The 21,335-nt window shown below is 43.1% G+C and overlaps 1 protein-coding gene across 1 annotated transcript in view; it reads right to left on the bottom strand.

Annotated features, from left to right (window-relative positions):
- Positions 1-21,335, bottom strand: part of TMPRSS15 (transmembrane serine protease 15) — a 1,377,509-nt gene that overhangs the window by 653,788 nt on the left and 702,386 nt on the right. Inside the window, exons 12-13 of the mRNA XM_086934040.1 lie at positions 5,568-5,718; positions 639-780 (exon numbers count right to left, since the gene is read on the bottom strand). Of these exons, the coding sequence (XP_086790166.1) occupies positions 639-780; positions 5,568-5,718 (293 nt within the window). The remainder of the gene's footprint in view (positions 1-638; positions 781-5,567; positions 5,719-21,335) is intronic.

The raw sequence follows: 21,335 nt of genomic DNA, 5'->3' as shown, positions 1-21,335 counted from the left end.
TGATGATTCAGTGGGTGTGTGACTGTATAAGTGAGTGATAAAGTGTCTCAGTTAATGTATGGGTGAGTGACTGGTTGTGTGAATGTTTGTATCAGTCTGTAAGTTGGTATCTAAGTGGCTGTATGGGTGTGTGTGTGTATCACAGATCCAGTTTTCAGTAGGGATATGCAAATCGGTGACGATCCTTAAAGGTACTGATTAGAGTAGTTTCAGGAGAGTTAGTAGACAATCCAGGAGGTAAATTGACCTCCTGTGCTCACAATTAGCTTTCTAAATGAGGCTCCTTCTCATATTCAGATTCGTATCATGATGAAAAAAGGATGGAAAAAAAAAAAGTCATAAAAGTCGCCCTTTACAAATACTGGGAGATTTCATTTGCCTAAAACTGAGAACCTTCAGATGAGTATATCAGTGAACATCTGACAGATGTGACTGCCTGGATGGCAACTCCCTTCATTGACATAAAGGCAGCAGATAATGGAATTTGCCCTCCTGGTCTCACAGAAAATAAAGAGGTTTAGGTAACGAAAAATCCTTCAGAAGATTAAAATTACACTAAAAAATGGAAACATGACAAAACAAGGAGTCTAAATTAAAAAGAATTCACATGTAAATCGGTGCATGCACATTGCTCTTACTTGGCAGCAGAGTGGTGGTAGGGATGGTTGGAACCAGGGTTGGTTCTGGGTAACCACTTTCATTGCAAGGTCCCTGTATCAGAGCAATGTCATCCAAGGCGACATCACTTGTGTATCCATTTGTAAATGCATCGAATGCTACCTGAAATGTAACAAAACTAGACAAGTTACCTCCTAAACAAAATGATTCTCAATTATTAGAAGTAGCTGCATTATTGATACTTAGTGATTATTCGTTCATTTCAGGATTTTTCTCTAGTTCTAATTTCTTCATTTTTTGTTGCTATCCGATGGATTACAGACACAAGAAATATTCCAAACGTTTGAATGGTTAGTACTCTGGGATCTAATGTGAAAAAGTTGAATAACAAGCTTATAACTTCAAACTGTATACAGACCCATCACCACAAATAGGTGCATTCACTCCATCTTCTGCAAATATTTTACCTCACCAGATTCACTGGGAGCCCAAGTATTCAGAGGCATGCTTTTGGCCCCTTTATTGTCCCGTTTAAATATTGTTGTTCGTTTCTCTGAACCACCTTCCAACTAATGGCATTCAACACTTAACACCTTCGCTGCGGCGGCTATTCCGCCGCAGCACTAAGGGGGCGGGGGCCGCGCGGCGCGCATATGCTGGTAACGGAACCGCTCCGTCACCAGCCATGGTTGAGCTGTGCTCATGACGGAGTGGTTCCATCATGGCCCCGCCCGCTCAATGGAACGCCCAGCGCAGGCGCGGAATCCGCGCAGGCGCGGCGAGCGGGCCATGACGGAACCACTCCGTCATCAGCACAGCGCCACCGCAACTGATGACGAAGCGGTTCCGTCATCAGCACAGAAAGAGTTAATAGGCCTCCAGGGATTAGCTCAGGGACTGTCTGGCTTTATCTGGGGTTCAGTCCAGTGGGGAGGGTGCAGAGCAGAGGTACTGTGTAGTCAGAGGCATAGCTATTAGTTCTGCGACTGGTGCAGTATGATGGGCCCTCTTCACCCTAATTACTGCCTATTTTTGGTATAAAGCCTAGAGATGGGGCGTTTTTTTCTTGGCTCTATTACGGTTCATGTTGTTATTGCTGTGAATTTTTGCGAATCCCCTCCTGTCTACTGAATACATGTACTTTCCCTACACTCGTTCAAACTAGGCCTGAACGGAATTTCAATTATGCCGGAGTAATGGGATTTGTTTTGGTAATTCTTCGTTCTTCACACAGTACATTTTGGCCGGATTGACCAGCCAACATTTACTAGGGAAATGTGGGAGAATCCGTAATTGCACAAACAGGTGTTTATGCAGCGGCCAGAACAAATCAGGCACTTGTAATGAGGGACATAGTATGTTGGTTCGCTATATTTAATTTTCTACAAAGACTGACCACCTGTTATTTGATTTATCATGATGAACTAAAAGGGACAAGGTATCATTCTGCAAATTAGCCTTGAATTCTCCAAAAAACAGCAAATAATGAAACCATTCAACTAGTTTCACAGAAGGGAGTTCAAATAGTACATGCTGATAATGGCACCCTTTTGGTATCTGGTCCTGTGAAATACAACGCCATGCATTATTGATTGCATTCCTCCAATGCCATTGCCTCACAAATTCATCCTTTTGTTTGGAGCAAACTGAGACTGATATATAATAATCTTTCTATCAGCTTGACTACTCATTCTACCTCAATAAGTCCGTATTTGTGATATGAACACTGGCTTCCTTCTTTGATATTTGGATTTACCTCATAATATTACACAGCTTAAAATGAAATCTATACATTTTGTAATCGATTTAAGATTGGTGCCTTTAGAAATATCAGTGTGTGAACAAAGGACAATGGAACCTTATAAGTCAGAAAGGACCAAGGGTAGCAGTATGTTATTAGAGATAACGGTCTCTATCAAGGAATATATGCATTCATAACCACAAAACTACAATCAGCGATGGGTATGTTACTGTCCAAATGGAAGGAAGTTTATTTATTTACACATTCAATAAACATGAAAAAGCATACAGTATCATAAGGTAGAAGGAAGTGACAGGGTCTGGAAATCATCAGATTTCCTAACCTCAGGCATATAACTGCAAAGTGACTGTTCGGTGATACATACATTACAGTAGCCACAGTAAAAAGACTATCTTATGCTCCACATTAATCATGAGTAAGAGTTTGGAGTCAAGATGTGGTTGTCGATGACGTTTTCGATCCCCAACGGTGGTTAGGGGATCATCCTCAGGACAAGAGAGTCAGAATGCCTGAGAGGTTGCCTTAGTAAGGTAGGGGAGTAGGGAAGGAAAGGAGGAGGATGGTGGAGAAGCAAGGGGTGGAAAAAAGGAAAAAGTGGTTAGAGAGGGAAGGATGGGCCTTCCAATGTCTCAGAATCATTGACCATAATATCAGTGATTTGAAAGTAATAGGTGGTGGTTCGTGGCATACTTAAAAACGATGGGGCTCATTATGATCGCGGACGGACTTGAGTCCGTCCGCGACCATAGAGGAGGAGGGAACCTCCGCATGGCCTGCGGAGTTCCCTCCTGTCAAATTTTGATGTGACTGTCACCCTGGCGGTCACATCCTCTATTTTTACCATTGCTGCGGGTGCGGCTTCAAGCTGCACCCGCCGCAATGGTAAAAATGCATACATTTCATTTGTATGTAGAAAGCGGCAGGCACCATGCGGTGCCTGCCGTTTACTGCATACAAATGCAGGGGGTACCATAGGTACCCCCCATGTGCACCCCCCACCCCCCTTCACCCAGGGGGCCCGCAACGGGCCCCCGCAGTGAAGTTACACATGCTTTTCCACGGCGGAAAAGCCGCTGTGGAAAGGCATCTGTTTTACACCATCCTAATGTGGGTGGCAGTGTCTGATAGACACCGCCAGTCAAGTTACAGCTTTTCCGCTGCAGTTGTAAGTCAACCACGGCGGAAAAGCGGCGGACTGAAACCAGGATCCACCAGCCATCCTAATGTGGCGGTGGGTCTTTGGTGGATCCACAGAGGATTTTCCGCATCCTCCGGGCCGGCGGTGGCTTCCGCCGGCCCGGAGGATACGGAAAATCCTCCATCATAATCAGCCCCTAAGTCTGGCTATACCCTTGTGAGCCCTTGTGAGCCTCAGTGAACTCAGGCTGAACTTATGTGCAGGGTGGCGTGAAGTCATTCTTGACGTAGGAAGTGGGATACATTTATGGCGCATATTCAGGCAGAAGTAATAGGATGAATGTCGCATCCACTCTATGCCTAGTTATGGTGCAGTGTGCTGAAGAGATAACAAACTTACTTTGGATCCAGGATGAGGACCACACTGTAGGTGTTGTGCAAGGAACAGTGTCCAGCCCATGCCAGCACAGAAAGTCTGTATGCGGAGGCTCAGAAGAATTACTGAAAGACATTTTCAATTGGTGAGGACCCGCTTCAATGGGACGCAAGGACATCTATCATGGAACGGTAGGCGCATTGATAGGTGTTGTGCAGCGGATTTGATCTGCTGTCCCCTTCTCCCCTTTACCTAACACTCACCTACCTATTTCTCCCGAAGCACAACACCTATCATGGTGCCTACCAATTTCCATAACATAGCCACTAGCCACTCTAGTGTTCACTGAGTGCACACCTGCGCACCAGTGTTAGCCGCTTCAGGATTTATTCCATGCACTGGCAAACGCACACATTGTTCCTGCACACCTGGATCAGCTTCACCACAGTTGCTATAAGGCAAGCTCACTTGTACTCTCGCTCGCTTGCACCCTCGCCGACAGCGGATCGATGCATTAGCATCTCACCGTTTCTTTCTCCCCATCCTTTTTTAGAAATTCCCCTCGACTTTGCTCGATTCTGAGCATGGGGGAAGAACGCTACAGATGAGACATTGGTCACCCCCTCACTGGACCAAGTTCTATCTTTGGTAGGCGTTCCTTGGAGACCACGGTCTCCCTCACAGTTCCTTGCGTCCCATTGAGAAGGGTACTCACCAATTAAATATGTCTTTCGTTCTTCTGAACCTCCGCGTACCGAATATGGTCAATAATTCTGAAACATTAGGAGATCCATCCTTCCACCTCTAACCTCTTTTTCCTTTTTTCCACCCCTTGTTTCTCCACCCTCCTCCTGCTTTCCTTCTCTACTCCCCTGCATTACTAAGGCAACCTCTCAGGCATTCTGACTCTCTTGTCCTGATGAGGATCCCATAACATCCGTTGCGGTTCGAAACGTCATGGAGAACCACATCTTGACTCTAAACTCTTACTCATCATTAATGTGGAGCATAAGATGATCTTTTTTCTGTGACTACTGTTTTTATGTATCACCAAAAAGTCACTTTGCAGTTATATGCCTGAGGTCAGGAAATCTGTTGATTTTCAGAACACCGTCACTTCCTGCTCACTTCATGATACTATTTGCTTTTACATGTTTATTGAATGTGTAAATAAATGCAATACCTTCCATTTGGACAGTAGCATACCCAAGCCTGATTGTAGTTTTTTTATCAGTGAGAAAAAAACATTTGATAGTGCTCACTACAGAATAAAGAGACTTTTGGCATTGATCACCTTCCTGTCTAAAAATGCATGAAACATTTTTGATATTTCCTAATTTTGAAATCGTTGATCATGGTAGGACAATCCGAGGGAGCTAATGGACATGTTAACGGCTGTTGAGGACCAAAGGGTCCTTGCAGACTGATAGTGGGGGACTTCTAAGAGAGGTAGGCAGTGAGTTTGTCTTGAAAAGCTTTATGAAGAAGGCCAAAAAAGTACTTTGCTTCTCAATAACGAATACCAGCATCAAAGTGAATTATCACATGTATGAGGCATGACAAATTTCTAACAATGTCCTCGCACAAGTCTGGTCATGCAAATAATGTACAGTGTTACTATTAGTAGAAATCATTATTAATTTATCACATTAAAATAGAATGATTGAAGCTTACTGTAAGATTGGAGGTTGTGTTTATTGTTACTTGGCCGAAGTTCCAGTTGTTGCCATAGTTTCCTTCCTTTTGGAAAATAATTGCTTCCATGTTGGATCCAGTGGTGATACTAACGCTGAAGCGATAAACATTCAGGCCATACATGTGATACCTTGAAAGGGACCCCAAAGAAATGAAGATAGGCAATTTCATAATGAGGCACTGTACAGGTCAAAGCAATCATGAAACCTTTTCTGAAGAGGTTTCGCAAGAAAAATGTATAAATAAAACCACTTTATAAAGAAATGTACATACATAATATATTCCATTTTGAATATGTAAACATCTGAACTGGTTTTTGCCCATCCCTCTCTCTCCAAAAAGGGCCCCATAGCTGCAATTCACGTCAGTTCAAGACATTTATACTCGCTCTGTTTTCTCTGGTAGCTCTTCTCAAGCAAAATAACCATACAATTAATAAATACGAAGATAAAGAAAATTACAGTCATTAAATCATTTAAAACATTTGCACTAATGATTCATTAAGCATTATAAAATAAAACTGGGCATCATTACCGTTATGATAAATAACTCTTAATTCAATGGGGAACAATAACTGGAATTTCTAAATGGGTAGGACCTGCAGCTCCATATCTGACTCAAGTAGAATGGGCTATGTTCAGGCTCACGGATAGTGGAACCATCTGTACCTGCGACTGATTGTAAACCACTGCAACTCTGACAGAAAGGACATTTGGATAATATGCCCCACTAAGAACACTCAGACATTGTTAATAACATAGTGAGATGTACTTGCAAAGTAATCAGATGGTGCCTGTGAGTAACCCCCTGTGCAAACTAGAGTTTGTTACTGCTATTCCATCAATCATTTGAAAATCTTCGACAACCCTTTAAACAAAAATATATTATCATTGCAATGGATCAAAGAAAACAGAGTAAACAAAATCATTGCTTCACATGCAGTCAGCTCATACTGCCTAAAATATAACACGTTTTGGGTCCATGTGATTATCATGCCATAAAAGGTTTTTACTGAATATCTGTTTATGTTTTGGTTTCGAGGAAATCAGTGACAAATATTTACAGTTCACCAACTTCCATAGATGATCCATATTTGGTCTAATTGCTGATCTGTTATAGGCCTTTTAAAGATATCATTATATTTCTCCAAGTATTTAATTTCAGTCAGGATTTATTTTCCTATATGACCAGTCCAAACACAAGGAGTGGACCCCTGTGATTTGGTGCTACACTAGCACACTTAAGCACGCATCCCAAGTGACTTGGAAACCTGCAAGGGCAGACTGTTGTTTTTAAACCTCGAAATTAGTAAACTAAAATCTGTTTTCTTTCTTTGGAATAAAATTTAAAAGTAAGTGGTGCCTCAACTGTCATCTCTTCAAAATGATTTACAGTTTTTTCCCATCTACCACTGTTTCTAACAACGGTTTTCCCTTGGTGCACTGTATCAAGATTACTCTAACTTTAGCTCACCACAGTTCACCAGGGGCCATATTATACATTGTGCCCTTGGGCACAGAGGGGCCCCATGCAAATGAGGTAATCTCTTTGCCCCTGCACCTGAGCTGTATTATAGACTTGAGCAATATACCAATGTCCCCTGAAGGAGAGTAATTTTCAAAGTGGCAGTAACACATGGATCTGTTAACTCAATTACATGCAATTAACAATTAATTAGAATATGAGACATACTTTTTTGCAGATCATTATTCAATATGATTTATTATAACCAAAAAACACAAAATAATAATAACACAGGGTTCAAAACTACATTCTAATTAAATCACACATCTCCGTGGTAACACCTTGATATTTTCCAATACACACAGATGAAACTCCAACGTACCACGATAATCACTTAAAAATTCTATCCTCCAGTTTAAACAAATTAGTATGAGAAAAAGGATTTTATCATATATATCTAAATGTTGCCATGATTATAGGGTTGACGTTTCGATCCCTCATTGTCAACAAGTACTTGAGACTATCTTCAGGACGAAGGGTTGCAATTTACCAAACATATCTGGAACCTAGCATCATGTAAGTTAATATTCTACTTATTGAAAGACTGATAGGAAGGTACGCCACCAAGATAACCAAGGATGTTGATGAAAATGCTTAATGAAAGGGTGAGAAACAGCACCTGAGCCATAAAGCCTGTGACTCAGTGAAACACAATAAAAGAACCAAAACTCCAAAAGAACACCAATTCAACCCAAAGCTTTACTCACGATGGGCTTCCAGAACACTACGCTTAGTCATACACTTGTCCTTGCATACTGGGCTCACTAATATTTTATGCCAATACACAACCTAAAAACATATAATACATGTAAGCTAAAGAAACACCACTAATAACCATATTATCAAACCTGTGAAGAAATCTAAAATAAAGTGCTCACGTCACGATATCAAACCAAGTCTAATACCCTAAAACATTTATAGAAAAGAGTAGATTAATGTAACTGTGGTCAACAGACTAAGGGCCTGACTGGTCCAGAATGATCTGTACTGGGTCTTTGGGCCAGTACTGAGTTCTGTGATCTCTCAATATCCAAGTAGGGGGTGCACAACTGTGCATACTGAGAAGTAGTGTAATCTCGTGATAGTACTGTGAGGGTTGCTGTTGCCATTAAAGACAACAAATTAGTCCTGCCCCATATATTTCTGAAACTACTGCTGTGAATGAACTACACAAAAGTAAAGGGATGCCTACCTATGGGAAGGAGCTGCAGTGACGCTTCAGGAACAGTAATCTCCTGTCAGAGTATAGATCCTACCTAACTTAAAGGACTTTTGAGAACTTGTGTTCAAACATGGCTGCTCAAAGACACAAGGTTCCCCTGGACAGCTGCTACATTAATCATCCATAAGCAACATCTTCTGCAGCATATAACAGTTGGGTTCAGTGTAAGACTTACCATGCTTTTGTTCTTTCCGAGTAATATGGCTCTGTGCAGTTGGAATACTGTGTGTGTTTGTGTTCTAGTTTTATTTATAAGTCATGACAATGACCTCAATTTTACTCCCTGCCCTTGGGATTTAGAAGTTTTATTAGCGGATGTCTCTCTAGTTCCAGTTCGGTTGACCACTACTTTCCTGTCTAAAAATTCTCAAAGATATTGTCAGTTGAACCCTGTCACCAACTCAGAAGCTACATTGTCTCCAGCTTTGAACTTTAATTGTTTGTATCAGGTAGGTTCTTAGTTGCAGACCAGTGAACCTTTTCATGTGATCTGGGTATCCCACTGCACTAGCAACCAAACAAGCTACAACCTCTAATACAATAGCCTGTCACTTGTTGGCCCCCAATAGACTTGCTTGGAAACAGGGTACCTGACCCTGAAACGCTTGCCCTGAGGGTAGCATTACATGGACTGTTTAAAGGATCTGAAGGCTTCTGTTGGAAGTGCATCTAAGCCCATCAACATTCTAGCCCCAATGCCTCAAATCTCTCCAATTCAGACAGGCACACTGTTTTCTTTTAAGTGTAACAAAATGAACGTGCTTTGAAATGTTGTACTGAGAAACAGATTAGCTGTTACTGTTTCCGCAATCATTCCTCAAGGGGTTGTTGTGTACATACTTTTCCTACTCAATTCATATACCTATTCCTGAATGACTTGGCAAGTAATGTAAGTGTGAAAACTATTTGAGTAGTGTGTGATTCTTTTGTAATTTATATGTGGGAACAAGTGGGTTAGTGGTAATACAATACCTGCCTTCTGTTGTATAATGCAGAATCGTCACCTCGTGTTATTGTTAACGAAAGAAAGAGATTGCTGGTCATACACCTAAGTAATTTGTGATTTTTTTTTTATATTTCAGGGTGATACATCGAGTGGGGATGGAAAAATAAAAATCAGTGCTAGCTGGGACAACTGGAGCTTTGTAGAGTGGTTCTACCGGTGGGCCTCCCAACAACTCCTCAAGCCATGGGAGCCTCAGGTGGGATCAGAGACTGACAAAAATCTATGTTGAGCAAAAATCTATCAAAAACAAGCAGCATGAAGCCACACACAATGAACACAGCTTAAAAAAAACACTGCTACAGAGAGGAACTTTTTTCATGCTTCTTTATTGAATAACGTCTTCCTCTTGATGCCCCAAGGAGGGACAATGGCAGCATCAACAATTAATGTAAGTGTTGCTGTGGGTGACAGGAAGCACATCTGTCTCCCAGGAGAACTAACAATCCTGTGTCATTGAATTGATGACCCCAGGACAGATTTGCAATATATTCAAACACTCCCAGAGTTGGAACTTTTGCTCTTTGGCTCGTAGTGTGAGAAACCGTGGCTACATTATGTGGCCTGCAGAGCTAGAGAGTGCAAAGAAAGACTCTTTTGAATATAAATCCTTTGTTGACAATTTCATTACATTTTCAAACAAAAAATCTCCACCTCAGGTCCTCCTGCTATAGTTTCGGGATGAGCCATCAAGAGTGGACTAATCAAAAAAGAGGGTCCCAAAATGCGATTTCTGATTGCATATGAAGGAAAGTTTACTGACTATTTAAAACTAAAATCTTTCTCTAAGTTATAATATATTAAAAAAAAAAGTATAACAAAAAATAAATATGTGCATTTTCTTTTTTTAAGATATACCCAACAGTGAACCAAATGTGAGACTGCTGAAAACTAAACTTAAAAAGCAGAAAGCAACTGTAAAGTACTGCACATACCAAGAGCACATCTGAAAATAAAAAAGTAAGGTTCCTATTCACAAAAATCGTTTTGAAGTACCTAAAGTAGTATTTCAGTAGTAGCACTTCATGTACTAGAAAATGCAATTCATAGACTTGGGCTCCCAAGAGCCCCCCCTCATATGTATGTATATCAATATCTATATCCATATGTGTTCACTGAAAAAACCATAGGTTTCAGGGGTGGTATAGTTAGCTGGACATTTCACTCATACAAAACCATAGAAATTCCTCCGTTATAGTTAGTTCTGCTAACTATAACTCGCACCCCTGCAATGCACTGCTATCAGAAATAGAGGACTTGCAACAGGTAACAAGCAATGGCCTTGAGTTGGTCTATTTAGACCTGAGGAGTGCCCCTCCAAGTACTAGAGTCACATTCACGTCAGGGGTGGTCTCAATGTTAGTATTAACTAATGTATATTCCTTTAGGAAGATAGGAATAGATGTGCTCTCCTGTGAGAACCTTTGCACAGTTTCATCTGAAAGCTCAGGAAAGATCCACCAGGTGCCAGGTAGTGGGCTCTCCACTCCCATGGGTGCTATAACCCCTATAAATCCTAAAGACATTGAGATAACAATAGGGAGAAATCTAGGAAATAGAGAAATTAATATTATAGGTCCCCAAATTCAAAGACTAAAATATCCAACGGTGCGGTTAGGTCTTTTTCAAACCCTGAATTAGAGGAAGTATGGTCCATTCCAGATTCTTTGCTACCGGATCATTTAAGATCAGATAAATGAGGTCAGTTACTACTGCATAATTTGAGAATTTTTGACCTAGTAATGTTAAATGGCAGATTTCCAGAGGATTCCCCAGCTTCTTATACTTATCGGGCCCAAATGGTCCCTCAATAATTGACTACATGACAGTATCTTACCAACTCTTTATTGTATGTACACAATTTAGGGTATATCCAACAAGCATGAGTGATCATAGAATTTTGGCTGTTAATGTCAATATAGAAATCGAAAAGCCTGATCTCTGGAATCAAATGGACGAAAAGGTCTTATATATTTGCAATAATGCACACACTAGTTGGTCAGATAATCTGGTGCCCAGCTTTAAGAGAGTCTTTGAAAATATTGCTTTTATTGGTACCCAAGAAACCCCCATTGACAAGTTTGAGAGAATCTTGTTTGCAATTAAATCTTTTGGAAGAAAAAAGCAAGCTCACAGTTTTGCACCATCAGTGTTTATATCATGGGAAATAAAAAACACTAAATTGGGAAATGAATGCTTTAATTAGAGAACAATTTAGGCTGTCTACAATACCAAGGCAAAGGGAAATTAACAGACTGAAAAAGGTACGGGAAAGGAAAGTGGCATCGGAACGAAGAAGGGTCGAAGACTAACATTTTTACATCCACTGTTTGTCCATTGTTATACCCATGGTGTCATCCCACAATCCTGGAAGGGAAGTATAATTGTTCAACTATATAAAAAGGGTCCAAAAAATTCCCCTGCCAGTTTTAGAAAGATCCCTCTCCTGGATGCGACTGGCAAAATATTTGCGAAAAGCATCCTCACCCATCTGCAAAATTGGGCATTTGGAAATGATTTAATTCCCGTAGAACGTACAGGATTCTGCAAAAACAGTGGTACCTTGAATAATATCACCGTCTTGCAAACTTTAACTGAAAAATATCTAGTGAGCCGAAGCATGCTGTTGTATGTGGCTTTCATAGATTTCTCTACGACGTTCGACCGGGTAGATAGGGGGACGTTGTGGAGAAAACTGGTCCCAATGGGGATACCAGGGAATTTATTACGATTCGTTACTGCACTTCATTCCTCTACTTGGACGCAGGTTTTACTAGGGGGTCTTTCGAGGAAAATAGAAACTAATATTGGGCTGAAGAAAGGGTGCCTTTTGGGCCCTCTTCTTCTTTCTATTTATATTATGGAGTTACCAAGAAGAGTGTGGCTCAGCAAAGGGGATTCCCCTAAATTAGAAATTTAAAGCTGAGCTGTCCCCTATATGCAGATTATGCCATAATGATGGACTTAACCCCAATTGGACTTCAAAGATGCCTGGCTGAGTTGATTGAGTATACAGAAGAATACCAATTAAAAAATAATATTTTAAAGAGTTAAGTTGTGATTTTTAGTTATCAGGGTTGTAAAGTCAGAAAAAACTTGCATTGGTCTTTGGCAAAGGAGAAACTGGAACTAGTAAAGTCTTACCCATATTTAGGAAAAATCTTTACTAACAGGTGTTCCGGTAGCAATCATATGGATCATTGTAAAGGCAAGGCAATCTCACAAGCCTTTGCAATCAATCGACTGCATACACACTGCGGGAAAAGACACTTCTAGCACATTTTTACAGTCTATAAAATAAAGATACCACCAGCATTGAGCTATGCCTGTGAAACAATAGATGCACAAGAGTGGGATACATCTGAGAAAGTAGAGGCGCCACATATGTAATCTGAATTGCGCTGTGCCTATTGCAGCAATTAGGCTTGCATTCGGGCTACTCTATACTTATGTGTTAACTATGGCTGCGTGCTTAAGATGGAGCAACGTACTTGTAAACAGCTCTAAAAATATGTTACAGGTTGCTCTATACAAGGACATTTTTGTCAGCATGAAAGATAAGAGTGCTCTTTTTTAGGAATCATATAAAAGCCATCACAATGTTTGGCTTAGATGGGGATAGTGCGGCAGTACTCTGTAAACGTGCTTTGAAGATCAGAATTAAAAAAAATAATCTATGGGGTTTCTCGCGAAAGAGATACTAAATTGTGCGCAGATAACAGAAATGATGATTATATTGTGGGGAGAGGTACTTACAAAAAACCCCAACCATAAGGGCGGCGGTCCCGTGGGGGCCATTAGGATGCGCCTCCACACCGGCGGGCACATCCCGCATTTTTAACATTGCAGCGGGCGGTCTGCAAAGCTAAAAATTCACGGCGCACTCTTCAATGCACAACGTGGCAGGCACCGTGCAGTGCCTGCCACGTTGTACATTGAAATGCATATGCGCCCCCCACCACCCAGGGGATGCATGCAGGAGATTCCTGCATGCCTTTCTGTGGCGGCATTGCTGCCACGGGAAAGCATGTTCCCGCTGCCTTCCTAATATGGATGGCGGTGTCTAACAGACACCGCCACCATATAGCCTCGGGGGGCATTGCTAGACAGGAAAGACTTTGTCACCTATGTAACTCCTGTATACAAGACTTAAATCATGTTCTATTTGTTTGCCCAACATTGCAACTAATAGGTTGCAGATTCCTAAGGAATTATTTTCTAAGGTATAATATTACCAGAGCAGAAGCGGTACGGAACTGTCTGATGGCACCCCCATCTGAACTCGTGTGTTTTAACATTTTTGTTTTTTTTTAAACAATTTTTAAATATATATTAGAACAGTATTGACTGATTTACTATTTAAGTTTCTGGGCCCGTGCACTTTAGAAAACCTACTTGCTGCTGTCTAATGAGTATTTGTATGCTGATTATCTATGTAGGTGTTTGAGCACTGGCACTTTTCTCAACTTTCATGCAACTACCTAACGAGTACTGTAGTCTGACTTCCTATGTATGTATCTGAGCACTTGCATTTTTTCAACTTTTTTATAGCGCTAGCTATCGAGTACCGTACGCTGAAAAGGCACCAGCACTTTTCCAAACCTTCTTGCTGCTACCTAACGAGTACTGTATGCTGATTTTCTAAGTGTGTATTTGAGCACTTGCACTTTTTCAATCTTTTTTTACTGCTAGATATATTGATTATCATAAGCTGAATTTTTTGGAGACGTTTTAAAATATTGTTTGTATTATTATGCTGTTGGCTATTTTACACTGTACTATGAACGGACAAATTCACGCTTCCGACTACATGATTATACGGCTGGTTATCCTGTACTGTATTACGAATTCACAGATCTCTGCATTTTATTATATGGTTTTAATTTTGAAAGTTTTTATGGTAGTGTTAGATTATACTCTTTGTAAAAGTCCCCTAAGTATCCATCAATGGTACTTTGATTTATTACAGATTGATCAATCCATCGATGGTACTTTGATTTATTACAGATCAATCTTCTTGGCACCTGAATATTTATTGAATGGTTCCCATGAACATGTTTTTACTTGTTCCTATATGGTATGCTATGACGAATTCAGTATTTTTCTTTTTCTCTTTTGATGGAGTGTAATGTTGATTTTTAGATGTATCCTTTTCTTTTATGTGGAACTCCTCGGAGTAAAACTGTAAACTGAACTGAGACTGCAACAGTGGATTCACAGGCCCACGTGCATCATCGTTTCATTTTTCACTTCCTAATTTGCGATTTTTAGGGAATCGCAAATTAGGAAATGCAAAATGGGATGCATGTACATTTTCGCAAAATATTTGAGAATCGGTAAAAATCGCAATTTTTACCGATTCTCAAATATTATGCGATTAGCAAAGTGCGAATTTGCAATTCCCATTCATTCCTATGGGCTAAAATGCCCATAGGAATGAATGGGAATTGTGAATTCGCAATTTGGAATCGCAATTCAGCAATGCATTTCAAGGGTGGAGAGGGGGGTCCAAATGACCCCCCCTTCACCCATGAAATGTACTTTTGAGTATAAGTTACAGACACACATGTCCTAAGGACATGTGTGTCTGTAACTTTACAGTTTAAAAAATGCATGTTTGTGCTTTTTTAAACAATTTTGCAAATTACCACGAGGTTCAACTTCGTGGTAATTTGCACTTGCAATTTCAAATTTCGCAATTTGAAATCAAATGATGCATAGCATTTTAGAAATCGCAAAATTACGATTTCTAAAATGCTATCGCAATTTTAGAAATCGCAAAAAAGTTGCGATTTCTAAAAAAGCATGATGCATCTCAAAAAGCATTTTTGGAATCGCAAACGGCCGATTTTAAGGAATCGCACCGTTTGCGACTCCAAAAATGCTTGATGCATGTGGGCCACAGCTTCTTCATTCGAAATGAGCATAACATTGGAGCTTTAAATAATTGATCCATATGTCACAAGAACGAAGGTAATAAAAATGTATCCATTTATTCTGTCTTGTATTTTTTAAATTGTTTATAATAAAGTCAATATTTAAAATATCTCTATGAGTATCTTTTCTTCAAAGTCTTTTGTGCCTATAAGTCTTTTTCTGTTTTACTGGGAAAATTCATACAATGATATTCAGTTCAATTAATTACAGTATCATTCCTTAGCTTGTGGCTCCTCGACAGAATACTTCCTCTAATGATCAGAGAGAGTAGAGGTCATTGGAGGGTTGAAGAGGGAATAAAATACTGACCACGGCACCCTGGAAAGAAACTTCCATTGTGTATAGTGCCATTAGATTTCTTTTTTTTTTTAAACAAAAACAAAATCTCATCTTGGGAGTTTGTTTTCAAAAAACAAAAGTCTTTTGAGAAGTTTGCTGGTTGCCCATCATTTTTGATAGTACAGTCCGTCAAAACTTTTATGCAGAGACAGGAACTGCCATGACAGCAGTTAATTCAATGTAAAGAGTTGTCCACATGGCCAGCAGACAACTCTAAACTTGACAGGCAGAGGTCCCTCACAATTGGGTGGTATTCCTTTGCCATCCCAAAGGAGTCCAAACCCTATATCAGGCCCATAGTTATATTCCTCTGTCAGGATACTGGAATGAAGCATCTCATTTATACAGTGTTCGTCACTTCGCTTGTGGCCCCATTATCAGTTCTGAATTTTGCAATTACAAATCATTGGGGCCTATTCTCAAGGAGCTATTGCCGACTTAAAGGCACTTTATCGCAGCCAAAGTTGCAATAAATTTATCACCTAATTCACAGGCTGGTGCTAACAGCCCATAGCACCAGTTTACCTGCGATAGCAGCTGCAAAAACATTGCCACAGATGACCCCCACAACTATCGCTAATGAGATGCAGAGTAGGCGTTCCAGAGCAAAAAGGCGCGACAAAACCACTCTGCAACATTCTCAACAACCAGCCACATCGGCGATAAGATCATAAAACATGCGATAAGGTGTGTTAGCAGCAGGAAACTAACACCTGCTCTGACATGGTGCACATCCTGCACCACAAACAGGAGCCCAGCCCAGAGCCACAACTGAAGGGCAACAGATGCCATGGAGCCACTCATCATGCAGCCCGGACACCCAAGAGAGCCACAACACCCACCGCCACCACCCCCAGGACACCCCCTCCCCAGACCCCCGACAAAGACATGCCACTGAATCATGTACCAAGTATTCCGTCTGATGTCGCACAATCACATCTGGAAACATGCATGCGATGACACAAAAAGGAGCATCACACATTCACCTTCAAAGTGAGAAATTAAAATGTATTAAAACAAACACAGCACAGAAATGAAGGCACATGGCGGCACCCCTCGCGACATTCTGTAGGTCACAGCCTGCAAGACAAAAATCATGATGAGGTATATCCTGAACACATCAAGGAAAAAAGAGAGAGCGAAGGAGAGAGAGAGAGAAAGAGAGAGCTAGACAGACAGAGAGGGGGAGAGAGAGATAGATGGACAGAGAGGGGGAGAGAGAGATAGATGAACAGAGATGGGGAGACAGAAATAGAGAAAAGAAGAGAGGGACAGGGGGAGAGAGTGCCAATACTGCGCACCCCGGCAGCACTGCTCACTTGCTGCCACTGGTGTGTCTACAACCATGTGCTGGTATGTAGTGCAGTTCACCAGTGTTAGAACTGGGGGTCTCTAGTTGGCAGAGGTCGGTACCACTGTCCCAATAGGGACCCTTGCTTCTAGTCAGGGTAAGGAGGAAACCCTTTGAGATAACCCCTGCTCACCGTATAGGTAGCTTGGCACGAGCAGTCAAGGTAATCAGAAGGCAATGTGTAAAGTATTTTTACCAACCCTCACAGTAACACAGTGAAAACACCACAAACTGACTCCACAACAGTTGAGAAAAATAAAGGTATTTAATCTAAACTACATAAGACCAAAACAACAAAAATCCAACATACACAGTTCAAGAATATGGTTGCGAAAGAGTTCTTAAGGTTGCGATAAAAATAATCCACAGTTGCGTGAAAAGTTCACACTTGCGTCACGTTTAGCCAACAGTACCTTTAGATGTGACAAAGTTCCAAAAGCAGAAGCTGGTGCGGTGGAAAACAAGCGATGCGTTGCTCCTGAGACCTTGGGAAGGCATTTTCTACAGCCCCGCTGCAGCAGCGGGCGTGTTGCGACGAATCCGGTCTGTATGGGGAGGAAGGCCACTTGTATGGATTCCAGTGCGTAGGTTCTGTAGGAAGTTTGTTCTCGCAAAGGCACGATGCGCCGATTTCGTTGGGGCTGCAACGATCGCCGGGGCGATGATGAGCAATCCACCGGCGACCTCTCTCTCGCAGCTCCTTGATTCGATGGCTCTGCGATGATGTTCGCAGCAACGTGATGCGGTCAGCAAGCAAGCGGTGTGGCGATCTCACCCGGTGATGACAGGTTCTGCGACGATACTTGCAGCGATGGCAATCTTCCTGCAAGCGAAGGATGCAACGTCTTTGGCAGCAGCAACAGGCGCTGCGACGATCTCGACCTCCGTAGCGGCGGGTATTTCCTCGCACTGTCGGGAATGCACTCCGCAGCGAGCGATGCAATAACTTTTCTGTAGCAAAGTCTTTAAAGCTTGGTTTCTAGCTTTCCAACACAGGTACAACTTCCAGAGGCACCACACATGGGCCACGCACTCCAGGAAGGACAGAACTCTCTAAGTAGAGCTCAGGGGAAGCTAGGGGTGAAGTCCTTTTGTTCCTGGGACTTCTAAACAGGGAGCTGGCTCTTCTCAGGCCCTTGGAGATTTTTTCAAGCAAGGGGAGAGAGCACAAAGCAAAGTTATTCCCCTCTCCTTGGCAGCAAAGCAACAGCAGGGCAATCCAGCATAGCAACAGCAGGACAATCTTCCTTCTTCAGTTTCAGCTTTCTCCTTGGCAGAGGTTCATTCTTGATTCCAGGATGATCTAATTTTCTGTTGTCAGGGGTCCTGTACTTATACCCCTAAACGTTTTTGTTCTCTTTGTGCAAGTGGGCCCTGAGCCCGGTCTGAACCAGTTCTGGGTGTTCCTTGAGCACTTTGTTTTCCTGGCTTCTCCTTTCCTTTCAGAGTGAGGGGCAGGGACGTCAGCCGCCCAGCAGGAGGTGGAGCCAGCATTGTGGAAGGCAGGCACAGCCCTATTCAAGCCCAGGTGTTATCTCCTCCCACTACTCAAGATGTAATGCAGTCATTCAGCCTAGGGCTGACTCAGCCAGCCTCCTGGAGAATCCCCAGCTCCTGTCACTCTCAAACCAGACAGTTAATACACAAACAGGCCAAGGCACACAGAAAGGTCAGACAAGAGAATAGCAACTTTCTGAAAGTGCTGTTCTCAAACATAGGATTTAAAAAACAGACTTTTATGTCCTATCTTGTTCCTATGGGAAGATATGCTGGTAGCCACTGTAGCCAGCATCCCCCATGATAGCCTATGGAGCAAGATAGCCTTACAATAGTGAAAAATGAAAATGGTGGTAATTCAATACCAGAGCATGTCACATTGCACCAGTGCATACTCTACCTTTCACATACACTGCACCCTGCCCAAGGGGTACCTTGGACCTTCCATAGGGGTGACCAATGTACACAGAAAGGGTAGGGTTAGGCCTGGCCAGGGGGACACTGACCAGAAGGACATGGCAGTTCACAGACTGCACACAGGCACTGCGGTGGCAGTCCTGAGACACCATTTTGGGGCTACTCATGTGGGTGGCACAATCAGTGCTGCAGGCCCACTAGTAGCATGTGTCATCACCAGCCCTGGCACACCCAGTGCACTTTACTGGGGACTTCTTGGTGATACAAATGTGCCAATCATGTATATCCAATCACAAGAACAATTTACACAGAGAGCATATGCACTTTAGCACTGATCAGCAGTGGTAAAGTGCGCAGAGTCCTATTGCCAACAGCCACAAGTCAGGAAAAATAAGGGAGGAAGAAGCAAAAGCAAAAAGTTTGAGGATAACCCTCCAAAAAGGGCCAGTTCCAACAACCAGGTCCCACATCTGAGACACACTCGTCATCTGAAACAGAGTCCAGATACATGAATGGCAAAGTACATACAGTTGCACACAACATCATCGCCTGTCCGCCCCTTTGCACCCAGGCAGCTGCACCCCAGCCCCTCCATCCTCCCAGCAGTGCATGCCCACCCCTGTGCACCCAGGCCTCACTGTTCACCTTCCGCCACTGGGCTGTAGAAGGGAGGGCTCACCATGTGCCGCTGCAAGCCACAAACCTGGGCTTGGGACATGGCACCCTCCACATCATGCAGCCCCACTCCGCAGGGCACCAGGTCTCACATTTGGTGCTGGGTCTTGATTTCACCATGGCAGAGGACATACCAGTGCACCCGGCATCATCGCAGGCTGCACACCCGCTTAGCTTTATACGTGCTACTAACTCTGTGATCCAGGAGGCAACGCCACGTGGTGGTAGGCCTGCGCTGCCCACTGGCTTAGGCTACACTGCGGTCCAGCAGGGTACACAAAACCTGAGCTGTCTGGAGCCCCGGGATGGGGCATCATTACAGGTTACACACCCACTCAGCACTTAAGGTGCCCCTACCTCAGTGCACCGAAAGTCACCATCCCATGGGGGTGTGCCTGTGCCAGCTGCAGTGTTTCCGGTGCCACCAAGTATGTGTCCCGCTAGTCATAGACCCTCTATGATTGGGTATCGAAGTGCGGACACCATCATTTCACATCTGGGCCTGCAGAATGTGATGTCGCAGGCCGCGGTGCCCCAATTCCTACATGCACATCACACGGATATACCCCGAGAGAGGTTGGAAATGGCATAGTGCACGTGTGCCCAGCCCTTTTTATTGGCAGGGTCACATGTGCTGTGACACGTGTGATGGATGGGTGTGGTGTGGGGGTAAACCAGCCGTGAGGGAGTGGCCATGGCATGCTGACAACAAGACCTGTGAGCAGCAGATCACTACAGTGAAGATATGGCACATGTAGCGTTGATGTCCCCCCTGGAGCGTAAAGGTAGTGGGCTGGCCTGGCGTATGCCAGTCCAGAGTAAGGGTTTGAACAATGACCCAGGGGCTCTGGGCGTTATTCCGTACGAACTGTACAAGGAAGTAACAAATGCGTGTGTCGCTGTTGTTGCATCGGCGCCACCCAGACAACATTCGGCATTGTGTCACCTTGTGACCCAAATCCAACAACATGAGCCACATAGACGTAGGGGGAGTTCACTGACCCTACATTCATCAATGCTACCACACATGAGAGACCATAGACACGACACATATGTGTGATTCGGAATGTTTAATGCACATTCAGTAGAGTGTTGCATCTGGAGCAGTACAGGGCCATGCAAACCCCACTTTACAATGTTGGCCCGTGAAGGGCCAGCCAGAGTCCTTCAGGGAATGACAAGTCCAGAGGAAGAGGAAGAGTTCAGTCCGCAGTCTGTTTGCTCTGTCATTGGCGGTCACACAGAATATGGCAGTCCATGTCGAGGTCCAAGGTGAGTGTTGCAGGGTGCACCGGGGGACAATGGAAGGTGATGATGCAGAGGGCAGAACCAAGCTGAAACCGGCCTGATGGCGGCGATGAATGCTACTGCGTCCTTCTTACCACGGTGGCGCTTTCATCCACCTTTTTGTCCTCTGCTATTCCATGTGCCTCACGTGTGGGTGGTGCTGGCCTTTTTCCAACAATGTGTGGCAGTGACAACTCAGGGGCCGGAGGTAGAATGTCTGCCGCACTGTGTGGCACTGACACTTCAGGGGCAGAGATGTGGATGTAGTGGTAGCAGCAGCATGCATCAACACCAGGCTTTATAGCAGCAATGCCATGAGGCTGGTTTTAAGGTTATTGAGGAACCCAGCTACCACTTGCTAGTGTGCAGCCGTGGCAGCCGCTCTTTCTGTATTAGCCCGCTCAATGGTCTCCCTGAGCCTCTGCATGTTTCCCACCTCCTAGGCAAGCTGGCTGGAGCCACTACGACTAGTCAGTCATTCTTGTCTTTTGGTCA

Source organism: Lissotriton vulgaris, chromosome 8 (assembly GCF_964263255.1).
Source record: "Lissotriton vulgaris chromosome 8, aLisVul1.2, whole genome shotgun sequence".
In the NCBI taxonomy this organism is placed as follows: Eukaryota; Metazoa; Chordata; class Amphibia; order Caudata; family Salamandridae; genus Lissotriton; species Lissotriton vulgaris.
Note: the sequence above shows the minus strand (reverse complement) of the source record. Positions and strands in the feature narration are given on the sequence as shown.